This window comes from Xenopus tropicalis, chromosome 4 (assembly GCF_000004195.4).
Source record: "Xenopus tropicalis strain Nigerian chromosome 4, UCB_Xtro_10.0, whole genome shotgun sequence".
NCBI lineage: Eukaryota > Metazoa > Chordata > Amphibia > Anura > Pipidae > Xenopus > Xenopus tropicalis.
Genome location: NC_030680.2, coordinates 106,942,567 through 106,956,526, shown reverse-complemented (window position 1 = coordinate 106,956,526; position 13,960 = coordinate 106,942,567). Strand labels below are relative to the sequence as shown.

Here is a 13,960-nt window from a genome sequence, read left to right as displayed (position 1 = left end):
AGAGTTGTTGGTCACTATATCTGGCCACCTTTGCTTCTTGTCCCTGGCAGTGGTGCTAACCGCAGAGCACGAGCACTGGAAACAGCTGTGGGCCCTTCGGGTTTGTGTGCTACTGGTAAGCAATTACCATCAAAGAACCAGGGACAGGAAGCGGCACAGGCAGACTTTGCACCCACCATACCACTGTGCTGTTCTGCCTTGTCTTATCAGGTACAGGTGAGCAGGGACATTTTAAGAGAAGGATGAGAAGCGCCTACTCAGGGGCGCTAGCTTACTAGAAGGATGTACTTCTTAAGTTTACTCACCACTCTGGCACTAATCAATATGTTAAAAGCCCTTTAAAACTAGACTTGTGTTTGGGCCATTCCTGTTTTGCATTGTGCGGTCAATGTTGATATTTTTCTGTGTGTCCAGAGAATACCTTTAATATAATGCCCCAATAACAGTGCCTGATAGAGCAATGTTTTTCACTTTTTTTACATCTTTGCCTATTGCCATTTTTACATTTGGGGAAACTCCAAAACCAAATCCTCAAATTTAGTGATTTTCTTGTTCTGATTCTGAAAAGTCCATAGCTGTTTGGGACTTTCACACTTTTTTGTGTCCAGCATCTGCAAAAAACTAGACAAAGCCCATTACAGTCATATAACATATTGTATCATATGTTACTAAAATCAGACAGAGGTGTTGGGATTCCGGGTTTTAACTACAGCACCAGGTGAGCCCATGGAAGGACTTTCCCTACTAAATGTGTTAATCAGCACTACGGAACAAAATGTGCTGATTATAAAATTATTATAAGAACATTAATTTACAATATTAGACACACAGAGCTTTAACAGATGTCTAATGTAATAGCCAGAACTCAACTTCCTCCTTTGCAGCTCTCTAACCTGTTAGTCACCAATTTAAAGTGGGAGCCACAAGGGACATAACCGTTTAGTTAGATTGCTTAGATTCTGACTTGCATATTCAGGGTTAGTTAGCAACCAGGGTTTAGTTCTCCTTTAAAAAAGACTTATATGGGACATGTGTGATTGGAGAAATATGTCTAAATAAAAGTTGCTTCATCAGCAGTTATCAAAAAGTTTGCTGACTTTACCTTGATAAATCAGGTATAGACTGACTGCAGCATTTGGTTTAAAATTCCACAGAATCAGGGCCAGAACTGGGGGTAAGCAGGAACAACACCTGCCTAGGGCACAGCGATGAGTGGGCGCAGTGATGAGTGGGTGCTAGGCAGGTACCTCTCCTGCCTACCACTAGTCTGCGCTCCCTTGTCAGGTGGCTGACTGGGTTGCCAAGGGCGCCTGGTTGGCTTGGCCCTCCCCTGCACAGAATCTAAAAATTCTGATTCAAGCTAACAATTCTGGTGCTGTGTGAAAAACCATAGGGTAAAAACAGTAATAAAACTTCTTAAATGTTATGCAGTACATGTGCTTGACAAGGAAAGTCAAAGTCACTTGGGGGTGCCAAAATGTTAGTTTTAATCGCTTACCTCGTACCCCGGGCTGGTGCCCCTGTTCGGAGAAAACAGCACCAGCCCGGGGTACCTGGAGCGAGCGCTTCCTCCTTCCTACTCGCGCTGCTGTTGAATGTCCGGGACAGACACATGCGCAGTACAAAAGCAGACTTCTCTGTTAAAGTTCGGCTTTCCACTCTACTGCGTATGCGCGCGCAGCGAACGAGGAACGAGGAAGCGCTACAGGTACCCCAGGCTGGTGCTGTTCTCTCTGAACAGGGGCACCAGCCCAGGGTACAAGGTAAGCGATTTAAGTCACTTGGGGGTGCCTAACATTTTGGCACCCCCAAGTGACTTTGACTTTCCTTCTCCTTTAAAGGAAAACTATACCCCCAAAGAATGTAGGCCTCTATAAAAATATATTACATAAACAAGCTCACATGTAAAACCCTACTTTATCTAAATAAACCATTTTCATAAAAATATACTTTAGTAGTATGTGCTATTGGGTACTCCTAAATAGAAAATTGCCATTTTAAGAATTGAGTGCCTCCTGGGATCATAGGATTCACAGTGCACACAAACAAGCCAAGGCACACATACATGCTAGGTCACACCAGCCAATTAATGGCCAGAGTTTTGTCTTTTACTCCCACATTCTTCCTGAGCTGCATTATTTCCTGTCAGCTGATCTCTGAGGGAGCACACAGCCCATCACTAAATGGAGGGTCAAGGGAAAGGATGTAAAAGGGCAATATTTACTGATATATATATTCCAGTTTGGCAAGATTGTTTAATAGGTCACTTAAAGGACATGTAAAGCCTTCATTTGCCTACATTGTATATCAGTTGGGTATGTCTCCCCCACCCAAATGGCATCATTTGTACTGCATATATCCCCTCCGCTTGCCAGCACCATCACATTTTCCTAAAGCAAATAGCAGCTTTCATCTGGTGGCCATTTTTCCTCTGATGCATGATCAGATACATTTAACCCTTTAAGTGCCATGGGACGTAGATTCTACGTCCAAGGCACTAAAGGACCAAAGTGCCATGGGACGTAGAATCTACGTCCAATGGCACTGTCGGGTTTACAAGCGCTGCGCTCGCTTTTAAAGCAGCGCAGCGCTTGTAAACCCCTCAGATCCCCCTAGGCAACGAGCAGAGAACATTTCCATTTTTTCTTCTATCTTTGTCATTATTACACTTTTGTACACATACACACTTATTTACAACTTTCCCAAGCACACACAGACACTTACACACACACTTACACTTTTTTTTTTTTTTTTTTTCTTTCTTTCTTTTCTTTTCTTTCTTTCTTTTCTTTTCTTTCTTTCTTTGCTTTCTTTGGCAGTCTTTTTTTTTTACTAAAACTTTATTTCTGATCTTGCTCTATAATTATCTGATTTATTTGGTTGCATTTTAGTGTTTTTTTGGCATTTTCATAATTGATTTCTGTTTTTGAATTATTCTATTGCACTGTAACTTTTTTATTGCTATTGGGTGCTGTATTTGCAGTGACGTTGGTGGATCCAGGGCTCTGACCACCGATTTCATTGCAATTATTGTTCTTCTGTTGGTTTAGGTGGTTTTATTGGATTTTACTGATTTTATGGTGTTTTATCTTTGCATTGTTCTTTGTGTGTTTAGTGCCCCCAAAAAGGTTGCTTTTGCAGTGACATTGGTGGATCCAGGGCTCTTACCGATTTCATTGCAACTATTGTTCTTTGATTGCTTTTAGTGGTTTTATTCCATTTTAACTTCATTTGATTTCAGTTGTTCTAGAAAGGTCCAGAGGTGCTAAGATTGTTCTGGTAGTTTCTATTGCCAAGGGTTAGGCTGATGCCACACATGGCGTAGGGCTGATTTTTTCAGCAAGTGGAAAAACGCTTGCCGAAAATTCATCCCTACGCCTGCTACTTGTGCCTGCACCCGAATGAATGGGATACGCTCGGGTGCAGGCACGTGTAGCCGATATATGCATGAAAACGCGAGACTTTGCATTCTCACACGTTTTCATGCGTATATCGGCTACATGTGCCTGCACCCGAGCGTATCCCATTCATTCGGGTGCAGGCAAAAAAAAAGGAGTGCATAGAGTGCAGCCCCAATATTATGCATTTTCAGGTTTGGTGGCCATGTACTTATGTGCAACCAGACATAGGTATCGTTTTATTCAGGGGAACTTGCAGATTGATGGTTAGTTTTTGGTAGTTGCCATGGAGATTTTGGGGAGAAATCTAGGTTTTTTTATCTGGTTTTTCCTTGATTTCTGACCAAAGCGCTGACTTCTGCAAGGGACTGCTGCCACAATTTTCCATGTAGAAAGAGAAGAATGGTGTCTCTGAATAGCTGAAGGTGTGCACTTTTCGTAAATATATAGATTGTGGGGGTTATCTCACAGGTAGGGGGGGTTATCAATGAAAAACTGCAGGTAGTGCACATAGAGCGCAGCCCCCAAAATTTCAACTGAAATTGCCCTTATGCATTGCCCCTGTTTTGGGGCATTTGGTGGCCACGTCTTTATGTGCACCCATACATATGGGGTATCGTTTTATTCAGGGGAACTTGCAGATTGAGGTTTAGTAAGTTTTTGGTAGTTGCCATGGAGATTTTGGGGAGAAATCTAGGTTTTTTATCTGGTTTTTCTTTGATTTCTGACCAAAGCGCTGACTTCTGCAAGGGACTGGGGCCACAATTTTTCATGTAGAAAGAGGAGAGTGGCGTCTCTGAATAGCTGAAGGTGTGCACTTTTCAGAAATATATAGTTTGCGGGGGTTATTTCACAGGTATGGGGGTGTTTAGACTAAATAACTGCAGGTAGAGCACATAGAGCACAGCCCCCCCTTATGCATTGCCCCGGTTTGGGGGCATTTGGTGGCCACGTCTTTATGTGTACCCATACATATGGGGTATCGTTTTATTCAGGGGAACTTGCAGATTGAGGTTTAGTAAGTTTTTGGTAGTTGCCATGGAGATTTTGGGGAGAAATCTAGGTTTGTATCTGGTTTTTCCTTGATTTCTGACCAAAATCTAGGGTTGTATCTGGTTTTTCCTTGATTTCTGACCAAAGCGCTGACTTCTGCAAGGGACTGCGGCCACAATTTTCCATGTAGAAAGAGAAGAATGGTGTCTCTGAATAGCTGAAGGTGTGCACTTTTCGTAAATATATAGATTGTGGGGGTTATCTCACAGGTAGGGGGGGTTAACACTGAAAAACTGCAGGTAGTGCACATAGAGCGCAGCCCCCAAAATTTCAACTGAAATTGCCCTTATGCATTGCCCCTGTTTTGGGGCATTTGGTGGCCACGTCTTTATGTGCACCCATACATATGGGGTATCGTTTTATTCAGGGGAACTTGCAGATTGAGGTTTAGTAAGTTTTTGGTAGTTGCCATGGAGATTTTGGGGAGAAATCTAGGTTTTTTATCTGGTTTTTCTTTGATTTCTGACCAAAGCGCTGACTTCTGCAAGGGACTGGGGCCACAATTTTTCATGTAGAAAGAGGAGAGTGGCGTCTCTGAATAGCTGAAGGTGTGCACTTTTCAGAAATATATAGTTTGCGGGGGTTATTTCACAGGTATGGGGGTGTTTAGACTAAATAACTGCAGGTAGAGCACATAGAGCACAGCCCCCCCTTATGCATTGCCCCGGTTTGGGGGCATTTGGTGGCCACGTCTTTATGTGTACCCATACATATGGGGTATCGTTTTATTCAGGGGAACTTGCAGATTGAGGTTTAGTAAGTTTTTGGTAGTTGCCATGGAGATTTTGGGGAGAAATCTAGGTTTGTATCTGGTTTTTCCTTGATTTCTGACCAAAGCGCTGACTTCTGCAAGGGACTGCGGCCACAATTTTCCATGTAGAAAGAGAAGAATGGTGTCTCTGAATAGCTGAAGGTGTGCACTTTTCGTAAATATATAGATTGTGGGGGTTATCTCACAGGTAGGGGGGGTTAACACTGAAAAACTGCAGGTAGTGCACATAGAGCGCAGCCCCCAAAATTTCAACTGAAATTGCCCTTATGCATTGCCCCTGTTTTGGGGCATTTGGTGGCCACGTCTTTATGTGCACCCATACATATGGGGTATCGTTTTATTCAGGGGAACTTGCAGATTGATGGTTAGTAAGTTTTTGGTAGTTGCCATGGAGATTTTGGGGAGAAATCTAGGTTTGTATCTAGTTTTTCCTTGATTTCTGACCAAAGCGCTGACTTCTGCAAGGGACTGCGGCCACAATTGTCCATGTAGAAAGAGAAGAGTGGTGTCTCTGAATAGCTGAAGGTGTGCACTTTTCGGAAATATATAGATTGTGGGCGTTATCTCACAGGTAGGGGGGGTTATCAATGAAAAACTGCAGGTAGTGCACATAGAGCGCAGCCCCCAAAATTTCAACTGAAATTGCCCTTATGCATTGCCCCTGTTTTGGGGCATTTGGTGGCCACGTCTTTATGTGCACCCATACATATGGGGTATCGTTTTATTCAGGGGAACTTGCAGATTGAGGTTTAGTAAGTTTTTGGTAGTTGCCATGGAGATTTTGGGGAGAAATCTAGGTTTTTATCTGGTTTTTCCTTGATTTCTGACCAAAGCGCTGACTTCTGCAAGGGACTGCGGCCACAATTTTCCATGTAGAAAGAGAAGAATGGTGTCTCTGAATAGCTGAAGGTGTGCACTTTTCGTAAATATATAGATTGTGGGGGTTATCTCACAGGTAGGGGGGGTTATCACTGAAAAACTGCAGGTAGTGCACATAGAGCGCAGCCTCCAAAATTTCAACTGAAATTGCCCTTATGCATTGCCCCTGTTTTGGGGCATTTGGTGGCCACGTCTTTATGTGCACCCATACATATGGGGTATCGTTTTATTCAGGGGAACTTGCAGATTGATGGTTAGTAAGTTTTTGGTAGTTGCCATGGAAATTTTGGGGAGAAATCTAGGTTTGTATCTAGTTTTTCCTTGATTTCTGACCAAAGCGCTGACTTCTGCAAGGGACTGCGGCCACAATTGTCCATGTAGAAAGAGAAGAGTGGTGTCTCTGAATAGCTGAAGGTGTGCACTTTTCGGAAATATATAGATTGTGGGCGTTATCTCACAGGTAGGGGGGGTTATCAATGAAAAACTGCAGGTAGTGCACATAGAGTGCAGCCCCCAAAATTTCAACTGAAATTGCCCTTATGCATTGCCCCTGTTTTGGGGCATTTGGTGGCCACGTCTTTATGTGCACCCATACATATGGGGTATCGTTTTATTCAGGGGAACTTGCAGATTGAGGTTTAGTAAGTTTTTGGTAGTTGCCATGGAGATTTTGGGGAGAAATCTAGGTTTTTATCTGGTTTTTCCTTGATTTCTGACCAAAGCGCTGACTTCTGCAAGGGACTGCGGCCACAATTTTCCATGTAGAAAGAGAAGAATGGTGTCTCTGAATAGCTGAAGGTGTGCACTTTTCGTAAATATATAGATTGTGGGGGTTATCTCACAGGTAGGGGGGGTTAACACTGAAAAACTGCAGGTAATGCACATAGAGCGCAGCCCCCAAAATTTCAACTGAAATTGCCCTTATGCATTGCCCCTGTTTTGGGGCATTTGGTGGCCACGTCTTTATGTGCACCCATACATATGGGGTATCGTTTTATTCAGGGGAATTTGCAGATTGATGTTTAGTAAGTTTTTGGTAGTTGCCATGGAGATTTTGGGGAGAAATCTAGGTTTTTTATCTGGTTTCTCTGTGGTGTCTCTGAATAGCTGAAGGTGTGCACTTTTCAGAAATATATAGTTTGTGGGGGTTATTTCACAGGTAGGGGGGGTTAACACTGAAAAACTGCAGGAAGTGCACATAGAGCGCAGCCCCCACATTTTTAGCTGTAATTGCCCTTGTGCATTGCCCCTGCTTTGGAGTGTTTGGTGCCCATGTCTTTATGTGCACCCATACATATGGGGCATCATTTTATTCAGGAGAAGTTTGTCTTTCAAATATGCCTTTGTTAGAAAATTTTTATGAGATTTTTTTTTGTCAAATCCACATTTGATCATGCGTCCAAGTTTACGTTTTAGAAAAAAAAAAAAATGTCATAAAAAGTTTCAAATTTCACAATGCACTGACAAAAGGTATTTGGCTTTTGAGTGAAAACTACATTGCACCTAGAAACCTGAAGGTCTGTAGTTTCTAAAGATACCAAACATGAGGGGATATTTTAGATTTACATATAAGTTATGCTGCATTAACTGTTACAAGCACTTTTCTGCTTTGTTCTGGTGTGATATTGTACTAAGTATTGCTTTAGTTTGGGGGTTACTTCTGGACAGGAACTGTGGGGTACCACCACATATTTGGTATCGTTGGAATTGGGAGTATCAGGGCTTTTACAAACAATAAAAAAAAGTGAGTAAAATTAACTTTTCTATGGAAAAAAACCTCAAAATATACAGAAATTTTTCATAATTTTATTTTTTTTTTACATATTTCACCCAAAATACACATCATATCTCCAGAAAAGTTATAAAATTTGGTATGTATGTCGAAGCCCAATTAGTGACGAAAAAAACGATATATAATTTCCCTAGTTTCGTGGAGGTTTTCCTACCAAAAAACATTGTTAAAGTGAATGAGTACAAAATGCTTAAAAAACGTCTGGCACTGGGGGGAACCGAAATGACGAATTCGGCTGGCACTTAAAGGGTTAAATCTGCAAGCAGCATACACACACAGACCCTTATTCAGCATACATTTCATCAAGAATACAGGCTCACACAGGCACAACTGTCTTTGATAAAAGTTCTGCTTTGTTTGAGCTGAGTTTAGGAGAGGAGGTTAGGAGAAAAAAATTGAAGCAGACAGCTAGAGCTGAGTTTCTAAGGAAAACAGCAATGCCATCTCTTCACTGGCTGCTAGACTGGGGGGCGTGTTTAGTAATCTGAGCTTAGAACAACTGAGCATGCCCACAAGCAACAGCCAAAGCAAATTCCCGAGGGAGGGCCGAGTGGGTTACAGGAGGAGAAGGAAATCTAAGTGATTAAGGAGATGTTGCAGCCTTACTATTAACCTCTGGAAAACCAGAGTGGCAGGTATTGAAAGATTTCAAAGAGGCTGTTCACTGATTACATTTTTATGTGTGGGGTTTACATGTCCTTTAACACGATATATAAACTATCTGTTGGTTAAGTATTCTGGGGGGTATAGTTTTCCTTTAAAGAGTATCTGACTCCTGTGATATTTTTTTTTGCATAATTATAAAATGCCTATATTTTTTGATGTTTGTTTTTTTTTTGTTTGTGGTTCTCATTTTTAATTTATCATTTAGGTGAGCTTTCCAGATTTCTCAATGGTTATAGACAGGCTTTCCAGTGGAATTCTGGTGGACATATTTCGCCCTGAACCGAGATGCACCTTGGGGGGTGATTTGTCAGACCAATTACAGTTGCACTGGTTGCGGTTTTATCCCCCAAGCACCAATTAAATGCAAGCTCAACCTATTATGAACTTTTATACAATGCAGACACCAGTAATTTAAGGATATATCAAGCTCAGAATTTCAACCGCTGTCTAGATGCTAAGGATTTATTACCTTGGAATCCAGGCAGCAGTTTGGAAGTCAAAATAAAAGAAGGCCTGTAAAAAAAATAAGCAATTAAAAATAAAAACAATAAAAACAGAGCCCTCCCATTTAATTTTTTTTTTCGGCAGGGGTCAGTGATCCCAACAACCAGGCAGCCTTCTCAATTGCAGGCTGAAAAGAGACAGTCCCCCTGAATGTTTGTTTAGGTAATTCTATAACCAAATGTTAAATGACAGAAATAGATGAATTTCCAAAATTCTTTTTTCCTGAAGCATTGCCCACCTCCGGTTGACAGCAAAAAGAAGTGCGCCAGGAATGCTCACCAAAGACAAAAAATAATTTAAAGAAACCAAAAAACAAGTAACATTACAGCGTTTAGGCAGCAAAGAACTGAGGGTTTCTGACCTTGGAAAGCAGTGCAGCATTCAGCAACTAATCGGTACACAGTTTGGGTGGTCTGTTATATATCAGAAAAGGAAAGCAAAGATCTGGTTGCTTTCTATGGGTAAATGTACTGGTGCAATTTTCATAACAAGGATCAAACACCAGTCCGGATACTTATTAGGATGCTAATTTAGAGCAAATGCACACAGGGAAGTTATTGATGTAGATGCCTGTGTGGCAAAACCCCAAATCTCTCAAAATCATGGGAGCTTCTAGCCCACACCTCAGGTAGGGGGGGCAATTTTGCTTTGAGAGGCAGGTACTCACATAACTCTATCCCACACCTTGTCTCAACCCTTTCTCCTTGTAGATTGTAAGCTCTTTTGGGCAGGGCTTTCTTCACCTCTTATATTGGTTGCTTTATATGTTACTCTGTATGTCCAATGTATGAAACCCACTTATTGTACAGCGCTGCGGAATATGTTGGCGCTTTATAAATAAATGTTAATAATAATAATAATAAATAGATTTGACTATGTTTTGAGTGTTGTGCATGATTCTGGAAATTGTCTACTAATATTTTGTTTGAACAAATCATTTTCTTACAGTATTTATGCTTACCCCAACCTAGTTAAAAACAGGAAAATATAAAAATAGCATTAGCAAAGTAAGACTAAGAAATGTGGTATCTTCGAGTGTGGAGCAGACGACCACAAAAAAAGAATGTTTCCTGGCATCCTCTTACGAGTTCACAGAAACTTCACATACATAAAAAAATATCGGCAATGGGGTTAAAGAACGGCATTGTCCAGGCATGTTTAAATAAACAGCTTAGGGGTTTTTTTTAATGAAAAGTTTTACCAACATACAGTTCACAGCGGGCATAAGTTAATGTACATGTACTAAACTGTCCTGACAGGTTGACAGCACTAAATAAGTGCAACAGCCTGTGAAAAGTAAAAAAAAAATGAACTGGTGGCGAACTGATTGTATTGGTCCATAAAAGAGTTTGCCACATTCAGTCTTTTCAGTCTTTTAGCACAAGAGAAGACCATCTTTGGCTGCCAGTCTCTGACGGTGGATTTCATCCTGTTGTAGTTCTTCAGTGTTTGGGTGCCATAGCTTCATAAGGATTCGTTCCATGTTTAATGCATAGACTGTGTGTGAAGGGATGGCTTCTCTGTGAACCTAAAAATCATAGATAACATTTAAATACACAGTATATTCATACATCTATAATATGAAGTATATATTTTATCTTGAATAAATATTTGGATGTGCCCTCAGCCACAGGGGTTTGATTAGTGTTGTGGTTATACTTTGCCTTTCTGGATCCCATGACAGCTGCCTAGCTCCCATGAAGACAAATAGGTGGAATATAAAGGGTTCCTTAACCAACAGACACTTCTACTCTATTTTAGCTTGGTCTCAGTAGCTTCTTCTCTAGCCATTGGTAGCTCAGATCACACATTCTGATGGGAGGGGGAGTGGGAGAGACGAGAGAGCTGCACAGACTTGTGCCCCAAAACGTGAAGGAGACGTAAAAGGAGAGGAAGTCCAATACCGAAGAACATGTTTACATGTTTCTTTTGATAGAGGACTCAGTGCAGCTTTTCTGTGAGTGCTTATGGCTGTATTTACATAGACCTTTCTGATAAAGCTTACTTAGTTGTTACCTTTATTTCTCCTTTAAGTAACCCTTGCAACCAGAAAGTAGGTTGAGAGTAAGTTAAGATTTTGCTGCTAATATTAATTATATCTTAGCTGAAATGGTCTCTCTTACTCATCTATCAGTCCATCATTTCAAACAAATGCTCTGATTATTAACCCAAGCAACAAACAGCAAACTGGAAATCTACCAAACAAAACGTCCAAAAATACCTTTGTACTGAAGTCAATCTGAGTCTCCGCCATGTAAGAATGCAAAACTGCCTTCTGCATTCTAATGCAATCAAGTGATTTAAAGGCCATCAAAATTAAGATTTACATAACAATATAATTTAAGGTATAGCAATGAAGATCTAGGAAAATATGCCTGCAATCCCTTATACATTACTGGTTGGTCTTGGGAATTTCAGGAATATTCTTGATAATCTTGGTGGCACTGATTATCCTGAACAGGAAAATGCTTTAGAACAGTGCTGTCCAACTTCTGTGGTACCGAGGGCCGGAATTTTTCCGACCTACGTGGTGGAGGGCCGATAATGGAAGCCAGTTTTGACCACTCCCCTTTTTGAAACCGCACCCACTTGAAACCACACCCGTGTTATCACATGACCATCCCCATATTAATGGTTGTAGTACAGCAAAAAACCTGCCATACTCTGCCTGCCCTACCCGGCCTGTGTGTGTGCCATACTCGGCCTGCCCTACCCGGCCTGTGTGTGTGCCATACTCGGCCTGCCCTACCCGGCCTGTGTGTGTGCCATACTCGGCCTGCCCTACCCGGCCTGTGTGTGTGCCATACTCGGCCTGCCCTACCCGGCCTGTGTGTGTGCCATACTCGGCCTGTGTGTGTGCCATACTCGGCCTGTGTGTGTGCCATACTCGGCCTGTGTGTGTGCCATACTCGGCCTGTGTGTGTGCCATACTCGGCCTGTGTGTGTGCCATACTCGGCCTGTGTGTGTGCCATACTCGGCCTGCCCTATGCTGCCTGTGTGTGCCATATTCTGCCTGCCCTATGCTGCCTATGTGTGCCATACTCTGCTTGCTTGTATGGCACACACAGGCAGCATACAGTGACACAATGCTGGCACTGCTCCTACAGTCTGCACAATAACTATATATTAAAAAACTTTTTAATTGCAGTACCACCTCGGTATATGTTCTTTTTGTAGTGTGCAGTGATTATTTGTGGGTATCTACTGCTCCTACATTCTGAGGTGTGAACAGGGGAACAATGAGGGTGATTACAGTCTGAGCCTGAGGTGTGAACACTGCAGGGTGTGAACAACACAGGGGATTATATATTTAAACAATACAGCCTGAATCTGAGGTGAGAACCATGCAGGGGGGGCAGTTAATCACAGTACCGATACCATTTAAAGCTTACACAAGAGTAAGCCATCAAAGCAGCCAGACAGGTGGGGGGCCACACAGAGGGGGGTCGCGGGGCACATGCGGCCCACGGGCCGCCAGTTGGACAGCACTGCTTTAGAACATATATCAGACAAGGGGTCCTCTGCAAGGTGGTCTATCATGACCATATAATTTTAAAATATACTGTCAAAATATCAATATTTCTGTAGAGCCATGCCCAATATCCTGCTGACAGCAACTCCATCAAAATTCTGAACTTCAGTATAATGTAAGTATAAATCACCAGCACACCCCGGGCCTCTCAAAAAGTGATCAACCTGGTGAACAGTGTGACACCCCCTAAGTTGCAGAACTTTATAGAAAATCACTGGCACTACAGGTCGTATTGAAAGCAGGTTTAACCTTGTGTGTTTGTTTCAAACGTGACATTTGGGGGACATGCCCTTTCATCGGACCATGGGCCCCAAAACCTCATGTTTGAAATAAACATACAAGGTTAAACCTGCTTTCAATACTCAACTTTGTAATAAATACTTCAAATGTATTTTTATTCCGTAGACACAAAAATATTTTACACAACAATAAAAAAACCTGAAAAATATATCCTTATAAATGGTGCTTAGTGATGTAATTTAAAATAGATCTATATAAAAGCCACACCCTCCCTTTAAAATATTAGAACCTTGGTGTGACCTCTGCCCCTGCCCTTATGCCTTTTAATGATTATGGAACTTGTAGGAGACATTATTTATGCTAAGATGATGTAGTGCCTTGGAGTCATGCATTCAGTTCAAACCAAGGGACTACATGCATAAAGTTCTCCCTGCTCTTGCAAGAGTTATCGGTGTTCTCTGTTTCTTCCCATTTAGTAAGTATAGAGACGGGTTTATTGGCTTTCTGTGAAACTAACCATAATGTGAATAGTAAGAATCTTCTAAGCTACACAGGGGCAAGGACTGACATTCATGATGATGTCTTTAGTACAATTAAGAGTTCAGTTCACTGATAAATTCTAAATGTAGAAATTACCTGCAGGCCTTCTAATAGGTCATACATATTGACAGGAGGCAAGCTAGCTGTCAGGTTGTCTCCTGAGCAGGCTAACAGAAGTGCAGCTTGCTGTTCAGCATCATCCGGATGAATGTAGCTTCCAGAATTTGGAGCGCCAGTTGGAGAAGAGAATACAGGAGGGCTAAAAAGAAAAAAAAAAAAAAAAAACTTTTTTTTTTAGAATGCACATTATGATAAAATAAGACAGCAATATGACGGATTATAGTGAATATTATTTTTTTTAAGGTGTGGTTCTTGACATATTTTGTTTTTTTCAGGACAACCTAAATTTTCAAAACATGCTAGAATTTTTGTGTAATTCCACTTCTGTAACAGGATATAGGCTTCTAAATGTGAAAAAATAAAAATATATCCACCAAGTTGCAATGCTTTCCTAAAATGATCGGTTTTTATAAAAATGTGAAATTTTTACAACAAAACTACTTGAAATCTTCCATTCTACAGC

At 41.5% G+C, this 13,960-nt stretch overlaps 1 protein-coding gene across 1 annotated transcript in view; it reads right to left on the bottom strand.

Annotated features, from left to right (window-relative positions):
• Positions 1–10,221: 10,221 nt before the first annotated feature.
• tada1 (transcriptional adaptor 1) overlaps positions 10,222–13,960 on the bottom strand; it is a 46,131-nt gene continuing 42,392 nt past the window's right edge. Inside the window, exons 8-9 of the mRNA NM_001005070.1 lie at positions 13,474–13,636; positions 10,222–10,592 (exon numbers count right to left, since the gene is read on the bottom strand). Coding sequence (NP_001005070.1) covers positions 10,440–10,592; positions 13,474–13,636 — 316 coding nt within the window. The 3' untranslated portion in view covers positions 10,222–10,439. The remainder of the gene's footprint in view (positions 10,593–13,473; positions 13,637–13,960) is intronic.